The sequence below is a fragment of the Nannospalax galili genome, unplaced genomic scaffold (assembly GCF_000622305.1).
Source record: "Nannospalax galili isolate Female #2095 unplaced genomic scaffold, S.galili_v1.0 scaffold300, whole genome shotgun sequence".
Classification (NCBI taxonomy): Eukaryota; Metazoa; Chordata; class Mammalia; order Rodentia; family Spalacidae; genus Nannospalax; species Nannospalax galili.
Window position 1 is genome coordinate 2,189,909 of NW_008347322.1, and position 25,958 is coordinate 2,215,866.

General features: G+C 48.3%; 1 protein-coding gene across 1 annotated transcript in view; it reads left to right on the plus strand.

Moving 5' to 3' along the window:
* Positions 1–25,958, plus strand: part of Ddx31 (DEAD-box helicase 31) — a 69,776-nt gene that overhangs the window by 13,670 nt on the left and 30,148 nt on the right. Inside the window, exons 9-16 of the mRNA XM_008843955.3 lie at positions 415–479; positions 3,652–3,771; positions 3,892–3,998; positions 5,042–5,262; positions 5,631–5,807; positions 11,248–11,307; positions 20,837–20,887; positions 22,452–22,591. Coding sequence (XP_008842177.1) covers positions 415–479; positions 3,652–3,771; positions 3,892–3,998; positions 5,042–5,262; positions 5,631–5,807; positions 11,248–11,307; positions 20,837–20,887; positions 22,452–22,591 — 941 coding nt within the window. The remainder of the gene's footprint in view (positions 1–414; positions 480–3,651; positions 3,772–3,891; positions 3,999–5,041; positions 5,263–5,630; positions 5,808–11,247; positions 11,308–20,836; positions 20,888–22,451; positions 22,592–25,958) is intronic.

A 25,958-nucleotide genomic window follows, 5' to 3' on the forward strand; every position in this document is an offset into this window, starting at 1 on the left:
GGGCCAAGGCTCTGCACCCCACCAAGCTAGGTTGTGAGTTGATCTTTGTTTTCTTAGATCTGGAGAGAGTAGGGAGAATGTTGCCTAAGTTTTACCCCCCCACTCCCTTGAGGCAGTGGACTCACTGAAGTTTGTTTCCTATTTGGACTCTGGGGAGTAAGCAGGGGAGCTACTTGAAACATTGCGGAAGCTCACATGGTGTCTGAAAGCACTGGGAGCCGTGAGATAGCTGCAATTCAAACACTGCAGGTATTAACCCTTGGGGCTCGGTGCCCGGAAATGGCATATGCACAGTAACCCTCACATGTGCAGAGCCCGAGTCCTTCTTGCCGGATGGCTTGTGGGGAACTTAGCAGTCACTCTGCTTCTGGGGAAGGGAGCCTTGTGTCGATTAGGTCTGTTGTCTTTTTGTAGCCATTCACCTGGATTGTACCTGGAGTGCTGATGGGCGGAGAGAAGAGGAAGTCTGAGAAGGCCAGGTATGAGGGGGTGGGTTTCTTCATTCCTGTGGAGTCTGTCTGTCCTGTCCGTTCAGCCATTCAAACCCTGACAGAGCCTTCTCTCCCACAGTGCCTTCTGGTTACTTTTGACAGTGCTGTTAATCATAGGTTTCCTTCTAATGTGATGAGGGACAGTGCTGTGGCCTGCCTACCCTAACCCTTGCTACTCTGCAGACCATGTTTGTGCACCCTGCATGACTCCCTTTGTGCACGTTGAGAGTCTGCAAGCTTGTTTTTGGATCTGTAAAAACAAAATGATACTTGGACCTGTACTTGTGAAGCAGAGACAGGCGGATTAGGAATTCAAGGCTAGCCTCAGCTACAGAGTAAGTCCAAGGCCAGCCTGGGCTACATGAGAATCTTTTTTAAAAAAAAATAAAACAAGGACTAGAGATGGCTCAGCGGTTAAAGAGGACTGACTGCTTTTGCAGAGGAACAGTGTTCTGTTCCCATATGGAAACTCCAGTTCCAGGGAATCTGATGCTGCCTTCTGGCCTCCATGGGTATTGCATGCATCTAGTGTACTTACATGCATGCAGGCAAAACACTCATAAAATAAAAATAAATTTTAAAAATGAAACAAAACCAAGATGACAACTTCCATAATGCTTAACAAGTCCTTGCTGCATTGATTCCTACCTCCTCATTAGAGCTTGTAACGGGTGTCATTAGAAAATTGTTGGAGCAAGTAAATGGCGGAGTATCTGTGTTGTTTTTAAAATAGTTGGCAGTTCTAACAGCTCTGCAGCTGAAGAGCCAGCTCAAAACAAAAAGTGCTGGTTAGGGCGGGCGTGGTGGCACACTTTAGTCCCAGCACTTGCCAGAGGCAGGTGGATCACTGAGTTACAGGCCAGTCTGGTCTACATAGTGAGACAGATAGTAAATAAATAAATATCCGGGTGTGGTGGCTCATGCCTTTAGTTCCAGCACTCAGGAGGCAGAGGCAGGCAGATCTTTGTGAGTTTGAGGCCAGCCTGGTCTACAAAGTGAGGTCCAGGCCAGCTGGGGCTACAGGGAGACCCTGTCTCAAAAAGACCAAAAAAAAAAAGTATTGTTAGGCTACATTCAGTGATAAATAGTAACTGCAATAAAAAATGACACAAATGAGGTAGAGATTTTATTTTTTTTTTCAGATTCAAGAGGTGAGGTCCAGGCATGGCTGGCCTAGTGCTCTGATGTCAGGGTGAGGTCTGGACAGGGCCGGCCTGGTGCTCTGATGTCAGGGTGAGGTCTGGACAGGGCCGGCCTGGTGCTCTGATGTCAGGGTAAGGTCCCGACAGGGCTGGCCTGATGCTCTGATGTCAGGGTAAGGTCTGGACAGGGCTGGCCTGGTGCTCTGATGTCAGGGTGAGGTCCGGGCAGGGCCGGCCTGGTGCTCTGATGTCAGGGTGAGGTCCGGGCAGGGCCAGCCTGGTGCTCTGATGTCAGGGTAAGGTCTGGACAGGGCCGGCCTGGTGCTCTGGTGTCAGGGTGAGGTCCGGGCAGGGCCGGCCTGGTGCTCTTGATGTCAGGGTGAGGTCCGGGCAGGTCCGGCCTGGTGCTCTGGTGTCAGGGTGAGGTCCGGGCAGGGCCGGCCTGGTGCTCCGATGTCAGGGTGAGGTCCAGGCAGGGCCGGCCTGGTGCTCTGATGTCAGGGTAAGGTCCCGACAGGGCCGGCCTGGTGCTCTGATGTCAGGATGAGGTTCCTTCCTTCTTGTGCCCTCATGGGAGGCTTTGGTTGTCAAGGTTACCTCTTGGTCTTGAGCCACTGCTGTGTTCCAGCCATCATACTTAGCGTTTCTCTCCAGAACTAACACAAATAGTCAGTACCTCTGCGAAGGTGCTTGTGTGATTGCACACTCTTGTCTTTCATTCCCTTGCCAGAGCGTAGGCATAGTGGTGCACTGAAAGTAAGAAAGTGTGTCCAGGAAGAGTTCTGTCATGTCTTTTACTGTGGAATAATGGGATAATGGCTGTTTGGGAAACAAGAAACTAAAACAAGTGAAATAAAGAGGACATGAAGGTGGGAGAGGGATGTACAGTGGGTGCTGGGGCAGCGTCTCCGGGGAGGGGTTGGAATGGATATGATCAGGATACGTTGAATATACATAGGAAGTTTTAAAGAATAAATTAAAAAAAAAATTTGTGTATCTTTTTGAGACAGGGTCTCCCTGTAGTCCCGGCTGATCTGGAACTCGCTATGTAGACCAGGCTGGCCCCGAACTCACAGAGATCTACCTGTCTCCCAAGCATTGGGATTAAAGGTGTGCGCCACCACACCCACCTAAATTTTTAAAATTTTAAGCTAGCTTTTGTCTACAAAGTCTGTGAAGCAGAATGGAGGCCCATGTTACAGAAGCCCGAAGGGCTAGGTGTCAGAAAAACGTTCCACCATTAGAGCACATGGGCTCACTTGGTTCACTGGCACCGGCGTCTGCCAGAACTGGCTGGGGCTGGGAAAATGGCACGAAGGTTAAGAGGCCTTACTGCCATGTCAGAATTCAGACCCCAGCACCCACATCAGGCAGCTCACAAACACCCATAAGTCTAGTTCCAGGGATCCAACACCCCTCTGGCCCCACACATGGTATGTGCACATAGACACACATAGGTAAGGGCTAGAGAGATGGCTCAGAGCTGTGAGCACTAATGTGTCTATTTGTGTGTAGGTTTGTGAGTACAGGTGCCTGTAGAGACCAGAATAGGGCATCGAGTTCCTGGAGTTTATAGGCAGTTGTGAACTTCTGATGTGGATGCTAGGAACTGATCATGGGTCCTCTGCAAGAGCAGTATGTGTTCTTAACACTGAGCTGGTTGTCCAGTCCATAAGTCTTTTTTTTTTTTTTTTTAAGTAAATCTTTAACAAAGGGGAAAAAAAAACTGGCTAGATGACCAGCTCTCTAGAACATTCTAGAAGGAATGTGGGTCAGATAAAAGCATTGGGTTGTATACTTAAACATTGTTTTTAAAGGACAAGGTTTATGATTTAATACAATTTTAGGTTATAGACTACAGAGTGGAAATCTCACTTGGCTGTTCGCGTCTCACCCTGACTTCAGGCTGTGGCACAGTTGTGCGTTACACCTGAGTCTGTCTCCTTTGCATTTCTTGTGTTTCTGTTGTTCCAACTCTGCTTAATTTGCTTTCTTTTATGATACATGATTTTAAACAGACTCCGCAAAGGAATAAATATCCTTATCTCAACTCCCGGACGTCTAGTGGATCATATAAAATCCACAAAGAACATTCACTTTGGCCGGATCCAGTGGCTGGTTTTGGATGAAGCAGACAGGTGAGCCTCATCCAGGAGGCACGAAGGGTGGGAGCCTGTCCTGCCATCCCTGGGGGCGCGTGACCTCATCCTGTCAGATCTTCCCTTCTCGTAGATATCATTCCTTCTCTTCAATCCCAGGATCTTGGACTTGGGTTTCGAGAAGGACATCACGGTGATCTTGAATGCTGTAAATGCCGAGTGTCAGAAACGGCAGAACGTCCTGCTGTCGGCGACACTCACAGAAGGTGCATTGAGAAGAAGCTGTGGGCCCACCTGATGGTGCTACACTTGGGGAGGGCAGCAGGGTCCCCTGGAGGCCAGCCTTTCCCACTTTCTACATGCCCAGTCCCCACGGCCTGGGAAGGGAGGAGTAGCCGTGGTGCGCATACCAGGGTGCAGAAGAAGACAGGTGGCCCCCATTGACACGGAGGGTCTGCGAGGCCCTGCTCTGCAGGCCATGCCTTCTGAGCACCCTCGTCAATGAGATCACCCTCCTTTCTCATCAAAACAACATATTCCTTGGCTTGTTTCTGACTCCTATCCCCATGCAATAGAAATTCTTAACTGTTTTGCAGATGGGAAAACTAAGGCTTGGGAAATGGAACCATTTGAGCAGTCTCGCCCTGAGTAGTGAGAATCCTTGTGTAGATGCCACGATTTCATGGCCCTGTGTCTGTGGTACTTGACTTTCCAGGCCACAGAAGACATGCATGTCCAGGTGCCATTTGCATGGCCTTTGCTGTGTTTGGTTTTTGTTTGTTTGTTTTTTCTCTTTTTGAGACGGTGTCACTGGCAGGCCTGGAGCTATGTAGACCAGGCTAGCCTCAAATTCATAGAGCTCCACCTGCCTCTGCCACCAGAGTGCTGGGATTAAGGCATGTGCCACAAAGCCTGGCCATCACGTGACTTCTAAAGTATTGCTAAGGAGAATCCGTTTTGAGAGCTAATCCACAAAAAAGAGAGATTCTGTCATTGTGGGAGTTTGAGAACTGTTTCCCACCCTCTGTCCTGGGGGTCATGTACTGAGATCGGACCCTGAGAAGGCCTGGAGCCAAGAAGATGAGGAAGCTGTTTTAATCTAAGGTTATGTCATGACCAGGGAACCTTGGGAGTGAGAGATACAGATCTTGCTGGTATGCCTTTGGATGTAAGAGCATAGAAAATGCTAGGCAGGCAGCCATTGGGCTGTGAGTTACCCACAGGCCGATGTTGGACTTCACTAGCCTTGGCGGGCACTACAGGGATGTATGCATGACCTTCCTACTTTGTCCTTTTCACTGTGTCCAAGGTGTAACACGGCTGGCTGACATCAGTTTGCACAATCCAGTCAGTATATCTGTCCTGGATGAAAGCTGTGACCAACCCAACCCTAAGGAAACTGCTTCTCCACAAACTGGCACCTGGCTGGACAGCTTTGCCATACCAGAGAGCCTCGACCAGCATGTGACGTTGGTGCCCAGCAAGCTGCGCTTGGTCTGCCTTGCAGCATTCATCCTGCAGAAGTGCAAGGTGAGACTGACACCTGGCCTGCCCGGGAAGGAACGTCACCACCTTGTGCCAGGTGTCCGTAACAGTGAGAGGAGGCACGGCAAGTGTTCTGACTCCATTGGGGGATGACGTGGGTGGAAGTGGCCAGCCAAGCATAAGGGACAGCTTGCCCTCGGATGTATTTGTTTTTCTGAGGTTGGAGCTCTGTCATTCCCTTTCTTCATTCCTGTAGAGTGGGATATCGACGTTGGTATTTCTCACTCGTTCAAAGCTGTGTCACCTGTGTCTGCACGTTGGGGCCAGCAGGCGTGTGCTTTAGAGAAGTGCTCGGCTTGGTGTCACCCGGGCTCGAGCTTGCAGTGACTCTCCTGCTTCTGTCTGTTGTGCAGTTTGAGAAGGGCCAGAAGATGATCGTCTTTTTCTCCAGTTGCGAGCTGGTGGAGTTCCACTACAGCCTCTTCCTCCATACCCTGCTGAGTCACTCCAGGGTCCCCACTTCAGAGCAGCCACCATCTGCCTCCTTGCCATTGAAATTCCTACGGCTGCATGGCAACCTGGAACAGGAGGTGAGCCCACTCCACCCGCCCCCGCCCTGTGGCCATAGGCCTCGAGCTCTGCCTGGGCCCTTTCAGGCTCCACTGGGTCAGGAAAGAACCAGCTGAAAACTGGGCAACCACTGGAGGTAAAGGAGTCCACTCTGCCGCGTAGATGTGGTGAAGGGGCTATTGTTCTTGGGCTCTCCTGCTCTCAAGTCGCCTCTTCCACCTGAGAGAGCGCACAGACCCTCTTGGAGCGCGCTACCTCAGCCAGCTGTTACGGCGACTGAGTAGCACTAAGTAGCTGGCACCAGGGAAGGCTTTTGCCTTTTTAGTGCCCAGTGTGTAATTAGGGCTTGATGTCTTCAAATTAAGAGCATTAATGGAGCTAAATTGTGGATCCCATATGGTACTGCTGAGCGCGGCGGCTGTCATTGTCAACAAGACGCAGCGCTGCACTCGTGAGCACTTTAGGTTGGGAGAGGGTACTGCGCACCAAAAGGCTTTGGTCCCCGACTTCCCTCTGCAGAGTGAGCTTGTGTTCCTGACGTACCTTACCCGCTTTTAGATAGTGGAGTGACTCCTAGCCTGGCCATTCTTAGGGAGTTAGGCAGCATGCAGGAGGGGCACTTCCCTTCTGGACCTGGGAAGCCTGCTGCACACGTTTGGAATAGGAGCCATCTTGTCCTGGAAAGTGGAAGAAAGCCTCAGTGGGAGGGTCGAGGTGATCTGAAGGAAGCAGGCCCAGGCCTGAGGCTTTGCTCTTTTGTTTCAGTAGTCAAGGAAACAGAAGTTCAGAAAGGTGACCCTGCTGAAGGTTACTCATGGACACAGCTTATCTGCCCTCAGGTCTGGAAGTCCCAGGTACTCCAGCCTGTGTTACTGTCCCACTTTCAGCTCCCTGGTCACCTGAGTCTGTTCCAAGTGCCATTTATGGTTTGGGGTTTTGTTTTAAACTTGGTTTTTAACCCTCTGAGTTCTTGCTCACCAGAGCCATTTTGCAAGAGGCAGCTGAGGATGCCGAGAAGTATGTGAACTTAGAGGACTCAAGGGGTTTCAGTGGGCGAGGAAAGAGCCCAGGTCAGTCGATTTCATCTTGACCACTTGTATTCAGGTCCTGCGTTGTTTACAGACTCTTTGACTTTACACAACAATCCAGCAGAGTGGGTGTGGTGGCAGGTGTGGTGGTTCACAGATCTCTGTGAGTTTGAGGCCATCCTGGTCTACATAGTGAGTTCTAGCCAGGGCTATGTAGTGAGACCCTGTCTTCCAAAAAAAATTTTAAATAAGCTGACTCTGCCCACATCTCTGATGTGTGGTGCCAGCACATCGTAGGCTGACCTGCTGTCCTGTCAATGCAGATGAAGCTCTTAGTGTTGGGCTGGGCACATGGCAGTGCTCAGTGAATGTTGTATGCTGATACTGTTGGTTTTACCTCTTGAACGGGAATAAGGTATTAATTGTTAGCACTCAACCCTCATGGCCTCCCCACAAGCTAGGAAGGAGGCAGCCGGCAGGGTACCGGCGTCTTATCTCAGAAGTAGCAGCTTTGACCGCATTCTAGAGTAGGCAGTAGTCCCCATCATCGAACCTGGGGTGGTCTCCAGGTGACGTGAGAGAAGTTGCTACTTGGAGATGTGTGACAGCTGTGATGAAAGCCCAGGAGTTTTGGAGGCTTTTTTTCTAACCTTGAATCTGAATGTGTCATGATTAGTCTTCGAAATGATTTCACAAGCTTTCAGGAACTTTGTGGTTTTGATTCTATGACACAATAAAAATGATCCTCACAGAGAACATGGACAGTGCACGTGCCTCGCACCAACCTTTGAACACAGTGCCTGGTCTTCAGTGTCCGCCCGGTCCCTCTCCAGCTCTGGACCTGCCCTTCGGCAGATTCCTTACCATCTCCCAGCCTCGGCCTCTCAGCTACAAATGGAGAAGACAGCACCTGTCAGCGGCCGCTCGAGGGTCAGATGAGGAAACTCCTCGTGAAGGCTGATTGTTAGTGTGTTTCTGGCAGTGTCCTGAATGAGGTGTGCCCTGGTCGTCCAGCCACAGAACAAAGTACCATCACCTGTGATGACCATGCGTGGTGTCCACTGTCTGTTCTTGTCAGGTAGACATGGCTAAATCTTAAGTGCGTGGCGCACTGTGACTGTCACATATTGGTGTGCGCTTCCAGAGCGTGTGCTGAAAGCCTCAGGATCCACTCCCTTTGCTCTTTTGAGATCTAACTTGAGGGAGTAGCTCATGAGTGCGGTGGCTTTATGAAGCTCCTTTCAGTGTGGGCTGTAGTAAGTGCTACGATGGCAGCGGCCCTGCTGGTGAGAGGACTTGGTTGTCAGTGTTGTCACAGCTGATAAGTGAACCGTGCTTAACCTACGTGAGATGTTCACATTCAGTTGATTAAATACGTGGACACCATGTTTTTAGTCACATTGGTTTTGTTATATATGGAAAAGGGACTTGGGGATGGCAAAGTGCTGCAGGTAACCATGGCCTGCCTGTGTGGGGGTGATTTCATTTTCTTCCATTAATGTAAATACAAGCTTTCTGCAGTTCAAATATATAATTTAAGTTTATTGTTGTTGTTTTGAGACCTGTTTCTATAGCTTAAGCTGACCTGGAACTCAGTGTATAGTTCAAGTTGGCTTTGAATTTATTTTCCTTCTTCAGTTTCCCAAGTCCTAACAAGTGTGAGTCACCACCCAGGCTTAGTTTTTGTAAATTTTTTATGCAGGTTCTTGTGAATGCAGGTGCGTGTACACATGTGCACATGCGTTGAAGGCCAGGGGTACCCGGTAGCTCCTTGGGAGCCATTCACCTTGTCTTTTGAAACAGGGTCTCACTGGAACCTGGGGCTCACCAATTAGGCTAGGCCTGCTGTCCAGAGCCCCAGGAATATGCCTGTTTCTAGTTCTACAGTGCTAGTCTAGTATGGGTTAGAAGTGTTCACCTGGTTTTTACACGGGTACTCGGAAGCAAGCTCAGGTCCTCATGCTTGCAAGACAGGTGCTTTACCTACTGAGCTAACCCCCCAGCCCAGTTTTTGTAAATTTTTAACTTTAAAAAGTTAGTCTTGGGGCTGGAGAGATGGCTCAGCGGTTAAGAGTTAGTGACTGCTCTTGCAGAGGACCCAGGTTCAGTTCCCAGCACCCACATGGCGGCTACGAACCGTCCTTAACTCCAGTTCCAGGGGAATCTGAAGCCCTCTTCTGACCTCCACAGCATTGCATGACACGGGTGCATGCAAGCAATACACTCATACACATAAAATAAAAGTAATAAAATTTTTCTTTTAAGTTTTTCAGAAAAGTGTCTTTAAAAAGAAGGTCAGTGCTTTTTTATTTCTTAGAGCACAGCTCTTAGATTGAATATGGGAATCACGAAATATGGTATCATCAAAAGGTTTCTGAACATACAACAACCAAGAATTTAGAATTAGATGCATATTGAATGGGGATGTGGTTTCTGGCAGCTGTTGCCCCTATGATATCACGTGACCTCCCTGCAGTCTTGGTTGTGAACACACTGTACATGTGCTGTGTCTCACAGGCCATGCAGCGCCAGTGAACACTGCTTGAAAGTCCTCAGCTCAGGCTGGAGACGCTGTGTGTCATGAACTGCAGCTGTTTGTACTGTGCACAGTTTAATGCTTATAGAGACACAATGGCTTAATTACGGAAAACAAAGCCTTATAATATTTTCCTATTTTCATTCCTCAGCATGTGAGGACCAAATTAGTATATCTTTAAATTGCATTATGTTGGAATGAATGCTTGATTTCAGAAATTGATGTTTGAGTTGCTGTCTTGAGTTTCATAAAAAGTCATTAAATAAATTTTGGCTTGAGATTAGGACAGAATTTCCAACAATTTCCCTTGTGTGTGTGTATACACATGTGCATGTGTGTAGGCCAGAAGACAGCCTCTGTATTGTTCTTCAGAACTGCCTACTTGTGTGTGTGTATGTGTGACAGGGCCTCTCACTTCCTTGGAATTTGCCAAGTAGACTAGACTGGCTGGCAGGAGCCCCAAGGGACCACCTGTCTTCACTTCCCCAGTGTTGGTTTTGAGTTGTTTATTTTCTGAGACAGGGTCTCCCTGTAGCCCCAGCTGGCCTAGAACCCACTATGTAGACCAGGCTGGCCTCCAACTCAACAGAGATCTGCCTGCCTCTGCCTCCCGAGTGCTGGGAGTAAGAAGGCCTGTGCTGCCGCACCCCGCCTCTCCAGTGCTGTGCCTTCATGCCTGGCTTTTTGAGCCAGTCTTGCTTGCCAGCCTGGGACTCACTATGTAGACCAGGCTGGCCTTGAACTCAAAGATCAACCTGCCTCTGCCTCCCAAGTGCTAGGATTAAAAGTGTACACCACCATACTCGGCTTTAAAAAAAAAAAAAAGATGTGGGTTCTGAGAATTGAACTCAGGTCCTCATGCTTATAGGCAAGAAAACACTTTACTGACCAAGCTATCTTCCTAGCCCCTCAACAATTTCTAAAATAATCCTAAGTATGCTTTTGCTATTTGTACTATGAATTTATGCAAAGCGGCATTGGTAGTATTAATAATTATGAAATCAGAATATCAATTCTGAAAAATGAAGATAATTTATGTCCTGAAGTTATCAAATGTTCAGCCAAGAATAATTCTTATGTAAAAATAAGCACTCATTAACAAAAATTGCTTTAGTCTAATGCTGGGCGTGGTGGCGCACGCCTTTAATCCCAGCACTTGGGAGGCAGAGGCACTGTGAGTTCGAGGCCAGCCTGGTCTACATAGTGAGTTCCAGGTCAGCTGGGGCTACAGGGAGACCCTGCCTCCAAAAGACCAACAAAACAAAACAAAAAATTGATTTAGTCTTTAATAAAGGGTAAAGTACATAAAGAATTGCAGGTTTGAGGAGGGGGTGGTTTCTATTTCTCTTGAGACAGGGTCTTACTCTGCAGCACCAACTACGTGGAACTCACTATGTAGACCAGGTTGGCCTCAGACTTGAGATAATCATGCCTCTGCCTCCTGAGTGCTGGCTACCATGGCTAGCTCAAAGAATTGACTAAAATATTTTTTTCATGATATTGATAGTAAATGTTTGGTTTGTGTACCTATTTTATATATTAGGGTTGCATAATTCCTCAGGTGAAAAGGGGAAGTGTTAAGCAGCCCTGCTCTAGCACTGTAGCGCAGGGCCTTGGCCTTCCTTGCCCTTGCTGGCCTTTGGATGCTGTGCCCCAGTGACACTGCCTTACTGAAACTCTGACTCTGCTCCTTTGCCTGGTCTGCCAGGCCCATCTCTTACAGGAGGGGGTCGTCTCAGAAAACCTGAAGGTTCCACTTCCTACTCTGGCCATGTGACCCTCTCTTGCCAGAAGAAAGTTAGAATGAAGAAAAGTGAGGAAGTTAGGAGAATCTAAGCCCGCTTTGGAGAAATTTATCTCAAGAGTTTGTAAGGCCCTTTCCCCTTCTTTTTATAGGAAAGAACAGCTGTGTTTCAGGAATTCTCCCAGTCCAGAACAGGCGTCCTGCTCTGCACGGTATGTATCACTGTGTCTAAGGCTGAGTGCTGTAATCGTGGTTGTGGTGGTTTTAAATCCCTTGACAGTTGGTCCCCGGACAGAGGGCACATCTGGGCCTCACAGTGTGGCTGGTTTCTCTGCACCCCTAGATTACCACCTGGCTTTACCACACAGCACTGGCTGCTACTACGGAGAAGGCTTGGCGATTTGCTCTCTAATAGTGGCAGCTGTTCGTTTCCAAAGGTGTGAATCTTGGAGATTTCTCTCTACCAAAAACTTGTAAATTACAGCTATCGGAGTAATTAGAGCTGAGAAAGTCTTTCGGCAACAAGATGCCTCTTGCTTACTTTCTTAAAGGAAAGAGATGCTGGGCCAGTTTTACTGCTTTGTCTAAAACTATCATTTGTCCTACGTTTTCAGGGCCTGTCCACTTGGCCTCAGACTGCAGTCTTGTGTTGTGGCCTCCCCCAGCACAGCACTGACCTTTTAACGCACATCTCAGATGCTCTTTTGAGTTTGAAAACTCATATGGTCCATCTTCCCTGCCTCTCTTTAGATAGCTGTTGCTCTCCCATGATTAAAATACCTTCTTTGTGCCATGTTGAATGATATCACTTAACCCCCAAGGGACTTGGAGAGGCCCTCGTATGTTTCATATGAGGCTGCACTAGGGACCTAGTAAATCCATCGCGAGTGCTGGGTGGAAACAGTGACATTGAGCTGTTTGAATGACTCGATTACTGCAGTTACTTGTTGAGGAACTCGTACGCCACATTCCATTTAAAGGTAATTGAGTGTTTTCTTCTAAACTCAGTTTGTAGGCGGGTCAGCTTTCTGTGTATGTTGCTTATGTATGATAAGGCCTGCCCTGAGACCTCAGTCCATCATCTGTTCTCATATGTCCACAACGAAGTGGCCCTGGATGCATTGTTCAAACCTGAGGAGGATTTCTACTAGACCCCAGACCCAAGGAGGCCTGTGTCTGAATAAGTAGTCCTTCCTGCCGTGAAGCCGGCCTACAAGTCAGAAGTTCCTACTTGTTCAAAACCATCTTCAAATGTCTGCAGCAAGATTGAGTGCAAATAAGTCACTTGACAGGGAAATGGCCAGTCATCCTTGCTGTCACTAGGAGTGTTCTGGAGCTCTCCTGCTCTTCTCAGTTCACTGTTGTTTAGCCTAGTAGCCCCTCTCTGTGCTCTAAAGTATCACTCTTCCCTTCTTTGGCTTGGTCTCTGTGTGCACTTGCCCTGTGCTTGGAGCAGACTAGCTAGCGCTCCCATAGATCTCCAGTTACTTCACTTCTTCAGGAAAATAAACTGCAACCCTCCAGTTCCCCCCCCCCATTGGGCATCTCTGTGCACTGGTGTATACTGGGTATCTTTTGTGGTGTTCACACTTGTCACAGGTGGCATCATGCCCGATCATAAGCTCCAGGAAGACAGGGACCATTTGTTCTCCTGTCCCAGTGACCAATGCAGGACAGGAACACAGTAGTCACTTGGTGTTTAAGCTTGAGTTGGGTGGATAGGTCAGGCCCCAGAAATTCATTGGGGAGAACCACCAATGTTCACATGGTTCTAAAGATGGAGAGATACAGTTTAATTTACTTGCTTATTGGGAATAAGTTCTTTCCTTCCCTGTGATATTATCTGGGGAGTGAGTGTAACAGATTTTCTCTATCGAACCACAAATAGGAACCTTTGCTGGAATTTGGGTTATGATAACAATGTGTTTTACCTTGGACCCTTAAGATCCTGGATTTGTCCTGGAAAATGTTGACTCCCCAGTATGCAAAAGCTGTGCTTTGCAGATGCTGGTGAGCTATAAGTCTCAAAAACTCTAGGTAATCTGACACTGAATGGTCTTGGTTTTTGCTTTTTATTTTTTATGTATATGAATGTATTGCCTGCATGTGTCTAAGTGCACCCATGTCGTGCAGTGCCCACAGAGGTCAGAAGAGGGCCTTGGATCCCGTGGAAAGGTTGTTAGCTGCCATGTAGGTGCTGGGCACTGAACCTGGGTCCTCTGCAAGAACAGCCAGTGCTCTTAACTACTGAGCTGTTTCTCCAGCCCTGGAATTGAGTGTTTTAACCACTGTACATAAAGAAAGAGGTTATTCTTCCGAAAATTAAATCTTAGTTTGGTTAAAAGCAGGAACTTGCTTTCCTTGTTCTATCTGGCTGATACTTGCAGGCAGATGATGTCAGCCATTGTCTTAGGGAAGCACAGGGCCCTTAGCCCCTGCCCGTCATGTGTGAGGCAGCTCTTGTCCACATCTAAGGCTGTCCAGGTTGATTCCAGTATGTATACTGAACAGTCTCACCCTTTCTCCACTCTGCAGAGTGCACTGGAGAAGAGTTAGGTGGGGCTGGCCTCTCAGGGCAGCACTGGTTTGGGATGAGAGAGGTGCTAACCCAGCAGTCCTGCTTCTGCTCTGCTTGTTTGCTTTAGCTCCACACCAGGAGCCACGGGGTCTGTGAGACACACCAGAATAGGTGATGCTTGGGGCCAGGGAGATGATGTCACTCTACAGCCTGTTGCTTGCCAGGCCTTCCTAATGCTCACCAGGAGCCTCTGTGGTGTTAATGAGGAATGAGGGCCATGTCAAGATGAGGCAGATGGAGAACTGGATAAAGGGAATCATGTTAATGGTTGTGTGGGAATTTCCCCCCTATTCTGGGCCTTTTGTCTTTTAATCATCTCAAGACCCTCTTAGTAAGGCTCCAGAGGACTGGATGTCTATAAAATTTTGAAGTGTTAGTATAACCCCATTATGTCCTTTACTGTCTACAAGTTTCTCTGTCACATTTTTCTTCCTTCTAGGAGCAGTTAAGGGTGCACAGAGTGACTGGTTCATCTTAATGATAAAGGTCTTAAAAGCTAGGACCTTTGTAATTTCCTGCACTCTCTCAGGACCAGATGCATCCATGGCTCTTATGGACTGGCTATTCATTAGGGCTGTGCTGAGAGAGCAGGTGGGCAGAGCTAAAGGAGAATCAGAGCAGAAGACACTGTGTGGAAGAGAAGGGCCGAGCAGTGCATTCCTAGAGTCCCAGCACTAGGGAGGTAGAGGATCCAGGCCCAGGTCTGCCTGGGCCTCAAGCCATCCTTTCTCACAAACAAAACCTGGGAGGGGGGCTTTTGAAAGTTTAAGGCCTGCTTTCCCAAATAGAATTAAGAAATCACAAGGGTTATATCTACGACATTGAGCTAACTACAAAGTAGTATTCCCCCTTGTAAAGAACCCCCCAAGGCTGTGGTATGGTCTTCAGGGCCTCTGGCTCAGTGATGACTTGATGACAGAAATGTCATTGCGTTGCCAGAAAAGGGAATTCCTGAGTCAGTGCTGGTTCTGAGGTGGACACTGGGCTTCCTCCTGGTTTGTTGCTGGCCTTGGTTATCTGTGGACAAATTGAATACCTTGACCTCAGAAACGAGGGCCTTCTGCCATGCCCCCATGTGCTGCAGAGTCCCGGAATGAATGGGTCTCTTCCTCAAGAAAGACGACCATCACCCGCACCGTTCCCCCACCAGCATTGTTTTGTTCGTTTTCTCCACCCAAAGCGCTGCTGTCTGCAGTTCTTAATCTCTCTCCTCCTGGGGAATGTCCACTGTGCCAGGCTGCTGGACAAAGGAGCAAGGACAGCAAGAGTCCCAAGGCTGTGGGTTCAGTGCCTGCTTGAGCTCGGGGCTCTCGTGCCTCTCTGGGGTCTGCTTCTCGGGGGAAGTTCATCATCTTCGCTTTGTTTCGTCGCTGGTAATGGAAGTATCATTTGGAGACTGTTCGCTGTTTACTCAGCCACACTAACTCATGTTGCCAGCTTTTTGGCGGCTCCAGCCAAGATCTCTCGCCTCTGACAGCTTCTCCACTCTCCCCTTCCTCCTCTGATTACGCAGCCCAATCTGTCACCCAGACAACGGGGGCCTGTACCCTGCTGATGGCTTTCCACACACGGCAGTAATGACTTTTGGCAGGCCAGGAAGGCGTCAGAGGCGAATTTGTGCGTCCCTTCTCAGAGAGACGGCAGACCTCCTCTCCCTGTTAGTAAAAGCACTTTGTGAGGTTCTTGGGTAAATAAATGAGTCATTTTAATCCAACTGACAGGCTGGCACCCGAGCAGGCTGCCTTCCATCTGTACTCCTGGGTCTCATGGAGGCCGCCAGTTGTCAAGCCCAGGGCCTTCAAGGCCCCGTTGGTGAATGTCTTTCAGAACTGACTTTAGTGATTCTCTTGCCCTAATTAGGTTAAAGGAATAAAATTGGGCTGTGATCAGACTTAAGTTTGGAGACTGAAGCCCCTGTGCTCTTAGGTCAGTTTCCTGTTGATCTAGTACAGCTAGCTGATGCCTTCCTGGAAGACGGGGTCATTTTGGGCCTCTCTGTGGTCCCTGCCCAGGGACTGAGTGGCTGGTGGAGAAGGGATTGGAGAGGTGCCTCAGTTGCCATGCCTTACTTTGTTAGGAAGCGGCGTGCTTGAGTTTACAGTTCTAGGAAGTCCCCACACTTAATTTGCCTTCATTACCAGCTCCTGAGATAAACAGGATGGTTCTTAGCCACAGTTCAGGTAGGTTGCCCAGAGCAGAGGACTGACTTGCTTCCCCAGATTGGGCAGGTCCTAGTGCTGCCATGTGAGTGCCAATCTTCCCCATTGCAGACCAGCACTGGGACTCCCCTCAGCCTCTGGTCCCTGGGCTGGAGATGGAGAGGAGAAATCTAAGGCAACATCTAGATTTAATGTGGGCTGGAGGGGATGAACAGTGCCAGGCTGTCACAGCACTCCACCCTCCAGAAGAAGGGGAGGCTGAGGTGGGAGGGACAAAGTTCAAGTTCAGCCTGGACTGCAGAGCAAGACTGGGGGTGAGAGGGCAGGACAAAACAGTGGCAGAGGAGAAAATTGCAGCTGACCTGAGCTGGGCACCCGGGAGGTCACTAGTGCCCTTCCTCACTCAGGTTCAGCATGATTGCACTCAAAAATTAGTTGTTTTAGATACTTGTTTGTTTGCAGTGCTGGGGAGCTCACCCAAGGCCTCACACACACCAGGCGAATGCTCCACCTCTGAGCTACATCCCCAGTCCTATTTTAGAGTTTGAGCTCTGTTTTCTGGTTGAATTTATTAAACCGGTGAGTTTTAAATTTCTTACAACGCATCTGTAAAGGTAGCCCAGTATCCCCACAGCAGAACCCTTAAAGCAAATCATTTCTTACCAAGAACTTAGCAGACTTAAGAACGCATCCATTTCCCTAAAGGTGCTGACGATGATCAGTGTCGAGAGCCTGTCCTGTCTCCCCCTTGATTAGGGAACGTCATGCACTGTGTTTTCTAAGCCACAAGCTGCAGGGCATCATCGGCTTTCAGCTCTCAGAAGATGTGGTGCTTTCTGAAAACACTGAGAGACTGAGGCACATTCCGTGTGTTAACTTCCACTTACATACTTAGAATGCAGCCTAGTTCCACTCAATGGCGGTCCCTCTTGGTGGGCGTCTTACTCAGTCCTGTCCTTGACCCAGGGGAGGTGCAGGGAGCATGCCTCTTATAGAAACTTAGCAGAGGCTTCTTACTCAAAAAGCTGCAATGTCCAAACCCTCACTTAACAAAAGGAGTGGAAGCAGCTCTTTCCTGAGGAATTTTCAGCAGTGAAATGGAAGGATGGCTGCCCAGGGCGTCATCCCTTACAAACGTGAAGGTGACAGCAGATGCGGATGGGAACATCCAGAGAAGCAAGACCCTGTGCTGAAATATTTTGGGCAGTGGTGCTCCTGTGGCCTCGAGTCTCACTCCGCAGTTACCTACCTTCACGGTGGAGAGGGATGGTGTACACCACTTACTCCCTCCAGTGATCAGGCTTTTCTGGAGGACCGTGGAGCCATGGGAAGCCCACGCCACCTGAGGATGCATTCATGCCAGAATGTCTAACCCAGTCTTACCATGTGGAAGCAATTAGACAAACCCAGATAGGAAATGTTCCCCAAGACATCAACAAAAAGACAAGTCAGTAAAAGTGGGGGGAAGCACTCCAGATGAAAGAGGTCTGGCATGATTGGCAGACTGCAGTCACTGCTCACTCCTGTATTGGAAAGAAAAGCATCCGTGGAAGCCATCTTGGGTACAGTGGAGAAACTTGACATCGGCTGGTAGAGAAGCCATATTCTCCTGATTTCTTAAGAGTCACACTGGGCAGTGGTTAGTAGAGGAGTGTCCATTAGGAGATGCTTGCTGGAGTGTTGGACTAAAACATCATGACATTTACAACTGGTTTTGGAAATAGTCATAAGAATGTGTGTGTAGGTGTCTGTGTCTGTGTAGATGAGGAAGGAAAAAGCAGGTAAGCCTGAGATGAGCAGTTGATGAATTAGAGGAAAGAGACAGGCACTCAGCATACTATTCTGCGAACCTGTGGAGGTTTCAGTTATCAAAATTTAGGGGACATGCTAAACATGTACTGTTTAAAACAAAACAAACAGCATAGGAAAATACAAAGAAGTAAGTCCACTCACACCCTCCGTTTGGAGAGGCTGCTGTGTTGGTCTTTGACAGAAGGTCTTGCTGTATAGCCCTGGCTGGTCTAGAACTGTGGAGACAGGACTACCCTCGAGCTCATAGTCAGCCTCCCGCCTCAGCCTCTGAGCACTGGGACTGTGGAACTGTAGGTGAGGCTTTGAACCTTCGGTGTTCGTCCGTCCTTCGGTGTTTGTCTGTCTAGGTGTTTTTATCCTTCTGCCCCGCCTTGAATTTTTTGGTTACAGAAATCAGATCAATTGAGCTTTAATTTTTTTTCATGTGAGTGTCGAGGTTGGAGGACAACTTTGGATGCCGGTCCTCACTTTGCACGTTGTTCAAAGACAGGGTCTCTCTGGTGTTTGCCACCTCGTACCCCAGGCTAACCGGCCCACACGCTCCCGGGGATTCTCTTTTCCGTCGCCTGCCTTGCTCCAGGGGCACTGAATTACAAACTCGGCTGCTGTGCCCAGCTTTATGTGGGTTCTGGGAATTCAAACTTATGTGGGTTCTGTGTCCTCACGTGGACACAGTAGGTGCTTTACCTACTAAGCTATCTCCCCAGACCATGTTTGTTCTTAGAATAACTTGTGGGCTGGTTCTGTGTGTAGCCTTTGGGATTTTCCACCATGTTTCCCTCTGCTGTGTTCCTGCGAAAGTGATTAGAGTTGAGTTCTAGACCTTGATTTTGGGTTTTGGCAACAACACATCCTAGGCCACACTCTGTATTTCCTGTTGTGTCAGAGCTGGTCACCAGAGCCAGAAGTGCACAGGCTTGCAGTGAGCAGCCTAGCACCTGGTCTGTCTCCTTAGTCTGTCCTGCCTGCCTGCCTCTTCCCCTAGAGGGAACTATCTTTGTAAGCTTTGGGGCTTTTCCCTGCATGATTTCTTTTTGAAGTATAAACAGGTATGTTTGAATTTTCCCAGTTTCCTACACAAAAGCATATTATACATACTCAAAATATCTCTTGAAAGTTCTCCAAATTAGTAAGAACTCTTTTTCCCTCTCAGAACCGTATTACGCGTTATTACTTATAGTAGAGCTGTCTTTTATTCAGCCTGAATCCTGAATGGATAGCACACAGTGCTGAATGGATAGCTGTGTGCTTACACTGTTTAACGTTTTTGCCAGTGTCTCCACAGAAGAGCAAATGCATATGTAACTTTGTTAGGTATTAGCAGATTCCCCATCATAAGGGCATAAACCATTCCACAACCCCTCCCACAGGGTGTGTGGGACTCAGCATCTCTGGGATGGTCCAATGAAGCATCATCTAATGTAGCCTTGGGAAATGAAACAGGCCTGCAGTTGGGAACTACCTCTCCTGCATAGCCATATCCCTGGGCAAGGCACTTAGCTCCAAATCTTCTTTCTTCCTCTGTCAAATGGGGGAGTAAGAGTTGGTAGTGGTTTTGGGTTTTTTTTTGGCTTTTTGTTTCATTTGGGGTTTTGTTTGTTTATTCGTTTTGGTTTTTTGAGACAGGGTCTCCTTGTAACCCCAGCTAACCTGGAACTTACTATGTAGACCAGGCTGGCCTGGATTGCACAGAGAGTCACCCGCCTCTGTCTCCCGAGTACTGGGATTAAAGGCCTGCGCCATCACGTCCGGCAGTGATAATTGGTTTGGATTTTGTTTTTGTCTCCACCCGCCTCCCTCTTTTTTCTTTTTGTTCTTTTGGTAATAGTTGTTTTTACAGTTAATCAAGGTAATGTGGGTAGAACACTCAACTCAGGGTCCAGTACGTAGAAAGTGCTCAGGGACTGTTGACCAGAGAGACTCTTCCTGTGACTGCTGCACTTGAAGGTGAATGCCAACTGCAGATTGCTGCTGAGGACTGGGAGGGTTCATCTTCTGGTCTCTGCCAGAGTGGCAGAGGCATAGAGAGCAGAGGGATCCCCTGGTGGTGACCAGTTGAAAGAGAAAATAAAACTCCATCCTTTTTGTGGGTTTTCAGCTGTCCAGTCCAGTCTTTGAACTGACGGGCATGTTTGGTGTGTATCCTCATCTAACTCTCAGAAGGGAGCACAGACTGTGGGATCCTTCCTGCTCTGACCCAACAGACAGTCCAAAGTAAATAGTTGCAGCTTACTGCCCCAGCAAGTGCCTTGAGGGGCATTTCAGAAGCATGCCAGTGAGCTTCATGACTGCCTGGTTAATTGTCATCACTGGTTGGCACGGGTGGGTCCTGATGCATTTATCCTAAATGGCCTTTTGTTTTATTTATGTATTTATGTGGGGGGTTGTTTGTTTGAGACAGGATCTCCTGTAGCTTGGGCTGGCCTCCAACGTGCTGTATAGCTAAGGGTGCACCTTGAACTCCTGATCTGTTTGCCTCTAACCTCCCACGTTGCAGAGATTACAGGCATTCGCATACAGCTATCCAGGTTTTCAGAATTCTCACAGGACTCACTGACAGTTGCAATTTAAGGTCTATTTATGTGTTAACCTGCACATTGTGTTATGACAAGTTACAAAAGGGTTCTGTCAAACTTGCCCCTAAGTTAGAATTTATTTTTAAGTCTTTAATATTTATTTATTTGGTGGGGATTGCATGCCACCCCTATGTAATATGTGCATGTGTAGAGGTCAGAACAACTTTTGGGAATTGGTTCTCATCTTCCATCTTGTTGGTTCAGAGGACTAAGCTCAGGTCCTCAGACTTGGCACAGGCACTTTTACCCTCTGAACCGTCTTGCCAGTCCCTTAACCACAAATGGTCTTCAGTGAGCCCTTGGGCCTGCTGGAGTTGTATTCAGAATACTGTATTTCTGTGTGTGTGTGTGTGTGTGTGTGTGTACACGCACGTGCACATGAACTTCAGAATTTGTATTACTGTGTTCTCAAAAGTTCAGAAACTCGGTCTCACATGATGTGCTGTTTGTAGCCCTTGTACTTAGGAGGCTGGGGCAAGGTAGGAGGGTCAGGCATCTCAAGGTCAGTCTGGGCTGCAAAGTTCTAGGCCAGTCTGGTCTACAGAGCAAGACCCTAGCTCAGAAAAAAGAAAAGTTCAGAAACTCTGTTTTAAAGCATACTCTCTTCGTTTTAAAGGATGTTGCAGCTCGAGGCTTAGATCTCCCGCAAGTCACGTGGATTGTTCAGGTAATCTTTCTGCTATTAAGGTGTGAAGCAGGGGTATACGCTCATGAGTAGGTGTGTTGGCTTTAGGTAGAATAGTCATTATTACCCTCTTGGGTGTTGCCCTGGTAACCAGGCAGCAGGCAGTCTTATGTGTACAGTTCTCTTGACATCTTTCCTTAGCTCAGCCCACCTACTTGCCACAGCAGAACAGCCCAGAAGCGATTCTCAGGAGGGGTGGCAAGCTTTCCTGCTCCCGGACTAGTTCATGTCACAAACCAAAGTTTCAGCAGTCTGAAAATATCGGGAATTACTCAGGCCCTTGGGAGGCCTCATTGTGTCCTCCCAAGAAGGAAATGGCTCAGCTGTCCGGAGAGCTGTGTCCATGTACATTGACCTACAGGGAGCAATTAAGGCCCTGACAGCATCTTACACATACTTCCAACCCTCGACACTTTGCCAGAGGGTACAGGTGTTAGCACTGTGGTCTGGTGGGTTTTGTTTCACTTTTTCTTTTCATTAGTCTGCAGAATGGTATTTTTAAGCCTGTCTGCATGGGGGCCAGGGGACACGTTCCTGTTTATGTGAGTCATGGTTTATTCACATTTTTGTGAAATTTCATGCCTGTCTTGGGCTGGGAAATCTGATCCGCTTGTCACAGGTGATAGTGTGAGGACTGGAAGCGTTGTGTCTTCTTTCCTCCTGGCCGCTGAGCCCCTGGGAAATAGGAAAGCAGGCATGATCTTAGTGTTCCAGAGGCCAGACTCAGATTTGGTCATGGAAAGCCTCGCACTGTGAATATTGATTGGTTCACTAATATCTGACCTTTCCTGTGGTGCACTCACCTTGGCCCCTCTGATCTTTGATTCATGTAGCAGCAAAGAAAACAAAAGGAAGGTGTATGTGACCTGTCGCTTTAATACGACGGGGTTACTGCTGAGGTGTCATGGGTAAGCCACCTAATCTGCTTAGCCAGGGACCTGCCCTTCCCCTGAGAGGAAGGCACTCCCCAGCGCAGAAACCTATCCGTCTGCTCACAACTGCCTATTGCCATCCCCAGATGGGTCAGAGTAGAGCTGCAGTGAGGTGGTGGGCCTGCTCTTGGGGCTGGCAGCAGAGTAGACTGCCAGCACAGTGGTTGGCTCCCTTCATCTGTACACCTGTTGCCCTCTGTTGCCTCTTCCCAGCTGCTGTGTCTTACCAAGGAAGTAGGCCAAGGTCATGTGGTCATCCTGGAGAAATTTTCCCCACCTGCTCACATTTCACCTTGCGCAGCCACCTCAGTGAAAAGATGTAAACAGGAAAATGAAGAGACCTGTGGAGCAATAAAATTAAAAAGGGGCTGTCGGGATGGGCATCTCGTTCATCTGAAACTTGGCCATGGTTCACATTTACATGTCAGAGCCTTGTCATTTCAGTGAAGCCAGGAGTTTCAGGGTTGAGTGACTTCTCCTTATGAGTGTGTTAAATAACGGTAGCACCAGGATCTAATTCTTGGGATACCTGGAGGCAGGTGAGGGGTATTGCACTTCCAATTAATGGCAATCCCTTGATCTATGAATGCCTTCATTTTTGTTACCCTTTTTAGTACAATGCTCCATCTTCACCTGCTGAATACATCCACCGGATTGGAAGAACTGCTCGGATTGGCTGCCGTGGGAGCAGCCTGCTCATTTTGGCTCCTTCGGAGGCAGAATATGTCAACTCGTTGGCTTCTCACAAAATCAAGTGAGTCAAAAACCTGAACGGCTTTCAGCTGATCTCACCTAATTAACTTTCTGTCACGTTCTACAGTGGATGGGCCTTGTAAGCCGCTGAAGACCCATTAACCCTTGTGATCCCCAAATGAATCCCAGAATAGCCAGTGGCAAAAACTAAAACCCTCGGTACCATCAGCACCTGACAGTCTCCATCTCACTGCCAGTCACAGGGCAATCCGCTGTGCTTGGTGGTGGTTTGAGGTGGAGGTCTGTGCTTTGTTCCTCAGGTCTGAAGTGGAAAGGCGTGCCCTCACGGCCAGCCTCTTGGACCCTTTGCAGTCTTTTTACTCCTCTCAGTCAATGTCTTGTAACTTTGGAGCTGATGTGCTTTTTTTTTTCTTTTGGTCTTTTTGAGACAGGGTCTCCCTGTAGCCCCAGCTGTCCTGGGACTCACTATGTAGACCAGGCTGGCCTTGAACTCAGAGATCTGCCGGCCTCTGCCTCCCGAGTGCTGGGATTAAAGGCCCTGCACCACCACGCCTGGCCCGGAGTTGATTTGCTTTTTAAAAAACAATTGTATGGGGCTGGAGCGAAGACTTAGCAGTTAAGAGCACTGACTGCTCTTGCACTGGACCTGGGTTCAATTCCCAGCACCCACATGGTGACTACGAACCATCCTTAACTCCAATTCCAAGGGAATCCGACACCCTCTTCTGACCTCCTCAGCATTGCATGACACGGGTGCACTCACATACATGCAGGCAATACACTCATATACATAAAATAAAAATAATAAATAAAATATCAAAACAAAAAACAAACAAAACAAAACAAAAAACAATTGCGTTCATCACACAATTCTTCTCCTTTAGAAAAGTAGCGCATGAGCAGGGACAGGGTTCAGGGCACTCAGAACAGTGCTCTGTATAGGTCTGCGGTCAGGATTTGCCAGTGTCTGCCTTATGTGTGTCATAGCTAGGTACCCAGCTTTAGACCCTGCAGGAAACTCAGGATTCCTACCCTTGGCTAGCTAACCCCACGAGTGGCCGTAGCTCACACAAAAGTGATTTGCCTGGGCCACAGAAATGGACTTTTGTTTCCCATAAAATCTGTATTACTTGAAGTAGCACATTCTAATAATGGGCTTGTAAAGACGTGCAGTGTTTTGACTCAAGCGTAGGACAGTGATGGGTAAAGATGTTCTTGGAAGTCCTGGAAGAGCTGTGTGTCTGCCCGAAGTGGTGGGGCATGATGCATTCAAACCCAGAAGCCATGCTGAGAACTGACGCTGTACTGTGCACGTCTACCCATCTCTGCTGTGTGCTGAGTGTCGTGGGCCCATTTCTTCTTTTTTTTGGCCAGCCCTGTATTTTATGTAAAACATGAAAATAAGTCGTCTCATCAAGGACAAATCTGGAAGAGTGATTGTATACATTGGAACTGATGCGGTAGAACATTTGTCTAACCTGCAAAGCCCTGTGTTCCATCCTCAATACCACATAAGCCAAGGGTAGTTGGGTACTTGCCTGTAATGCTATACTTGGTAGGTCAAGGAAGGAGGATCAGCAGTTCAAGGATATCCTCAGCTACAGAGTGAATTCGAGGCCATCCTGGACTACATGATGCCCTTTCTCAAAAAACTTTTTAATTAATTAAAAAAATAATAACTTGGGGCTGGAGAGATGGCTCAGTGGCTAAAAGCACTGGCTGCTCTTGCAGAGGACCTGGGTTCGATTTCCCAGCATCCACATGCTAACAACCGTCTGTAACTCCAGTTCCAGGGGATCCAACACCCCCCCCTTCTGACCTCTTTAGGTATTGCATGACATGGGTGCACTTAAACATACATGCAGGCAATGCACTCATACACATAAAATAAAATAATATTTTTTGAAAAAACTATAACTCACTGCCAGCCTGGGCTACATGATACCCTTTCTCAAAGAAAAAATTTTAATTAAAAAAAAAAAAGCAACTCACTGCTGAATGTACAGTAGAAAGATGCGGCCTGGACGTGTGTGGAAGCTGAAAGGTTCCCGAAGAAGGGAGCAGAGGGGAAGGAGGTCTGCATGCTTCCTGCTCGAGAACACAGGAACCAGCTGCGGGTGCTGGCCGACTGATGAATTGCTGGGAAGATTCTGGAAGGCAGGCCGAGGCTCTCAGTGGCAGGGGCATCACAACAAATTGCCGTCTGCCTTCTTGTGCAGGCGCTGTGGAACTCACCCTGACAATTTAATTTAGCAGACTGGGCAAGAGACAGGTGCCCTGGGCTGTAGCCACCTCTGAGTGCTCAGAACTCTGCTCTGTCCTTTTGACTTATTGTGTGCCAACTCCTTGGCTTTCTATTCTCCTTTCTGTGTTGCTAGTAAAAGTCTTTGCTGGTTTATGAAAATGGAAATGCTTCATCAGAACGTATGATTCTCAGATCAGACATCAGGCAGCTCCCTGAATTTCTCTCTCTCTTTCCTAGCGAGGCAGAGTGTCTCACATCTGTTGATAGAACCACAATCGATCACAGAGATGCTTTTTTTCTCAGGAGTGGTGCTCGGGCTCCGTTGCTATTCGCTTACGCCCTGGCCGGCCAGCGACTGGGCGGCGTTGCTCTCTGCAAGTGGGGATGCTTCTGTGGCTTATTTGGTATCCCTGACTATGAATCACGTCGTTCATTTTTCTTTCTCCCTGTTTTAAGATTTCACTCCCAAGGTTGTGTTTTTTTTGTTTTTTTTTTCTTTTCCCTTTTTGAGACAAGAGTCTCACTCTGTAACCCTAGCTAGGCTTGAACTCACTATGTAGCCCAGGATGCCCTCCCAAGTGCTGGGATTGTACGTGTGAACCCCCGTGCCCAGCTCTACGCCAGATCTGATATTTCATTTCTGTTGTTGTTTTCGTGATCTCACTTTTTTAATTTCAAGAGGAAAGGTGGCAAATGGGACAGAGAAAGGTCTGGGCCCTGTTTCCACCTCAGGCTTCCAGGGGTTGGAGGCAGATTCAGTCACCACAGCTCCTGTCCTTCGCATGGGGACTGGGGGCAGCGACCCTCTTTGGGGTGGGGCACGCTCACCCTGGCTTCCACTCTTCCCTACCCTCCGCCTCCTACAGCTGCCTCTCCCTGCTGGAGAGACTTATCACAGGGTTGTTGCCGCAGAGGATGCTGAGGGGTGGGGGCCGGGGCCCGAGGCTCAGGAGGAGATGACATCTCAGGTGAGTGGCTGTCAGATGTGACATTTCATTCATAGCCTTGTCAGAGTCACCGTTAGGGAGAGGGAGAGAATGTCTTCTCCTGTAAGAGGGTGCCGTTTGTGCTTTAATTTGCTGTTTGATTTTCCAAAAGAAGAAAGAAAACACCAGAATCATTTGTCTTTTCATGATCTGTTTTCTCCCCTGGAGCTCCTCCT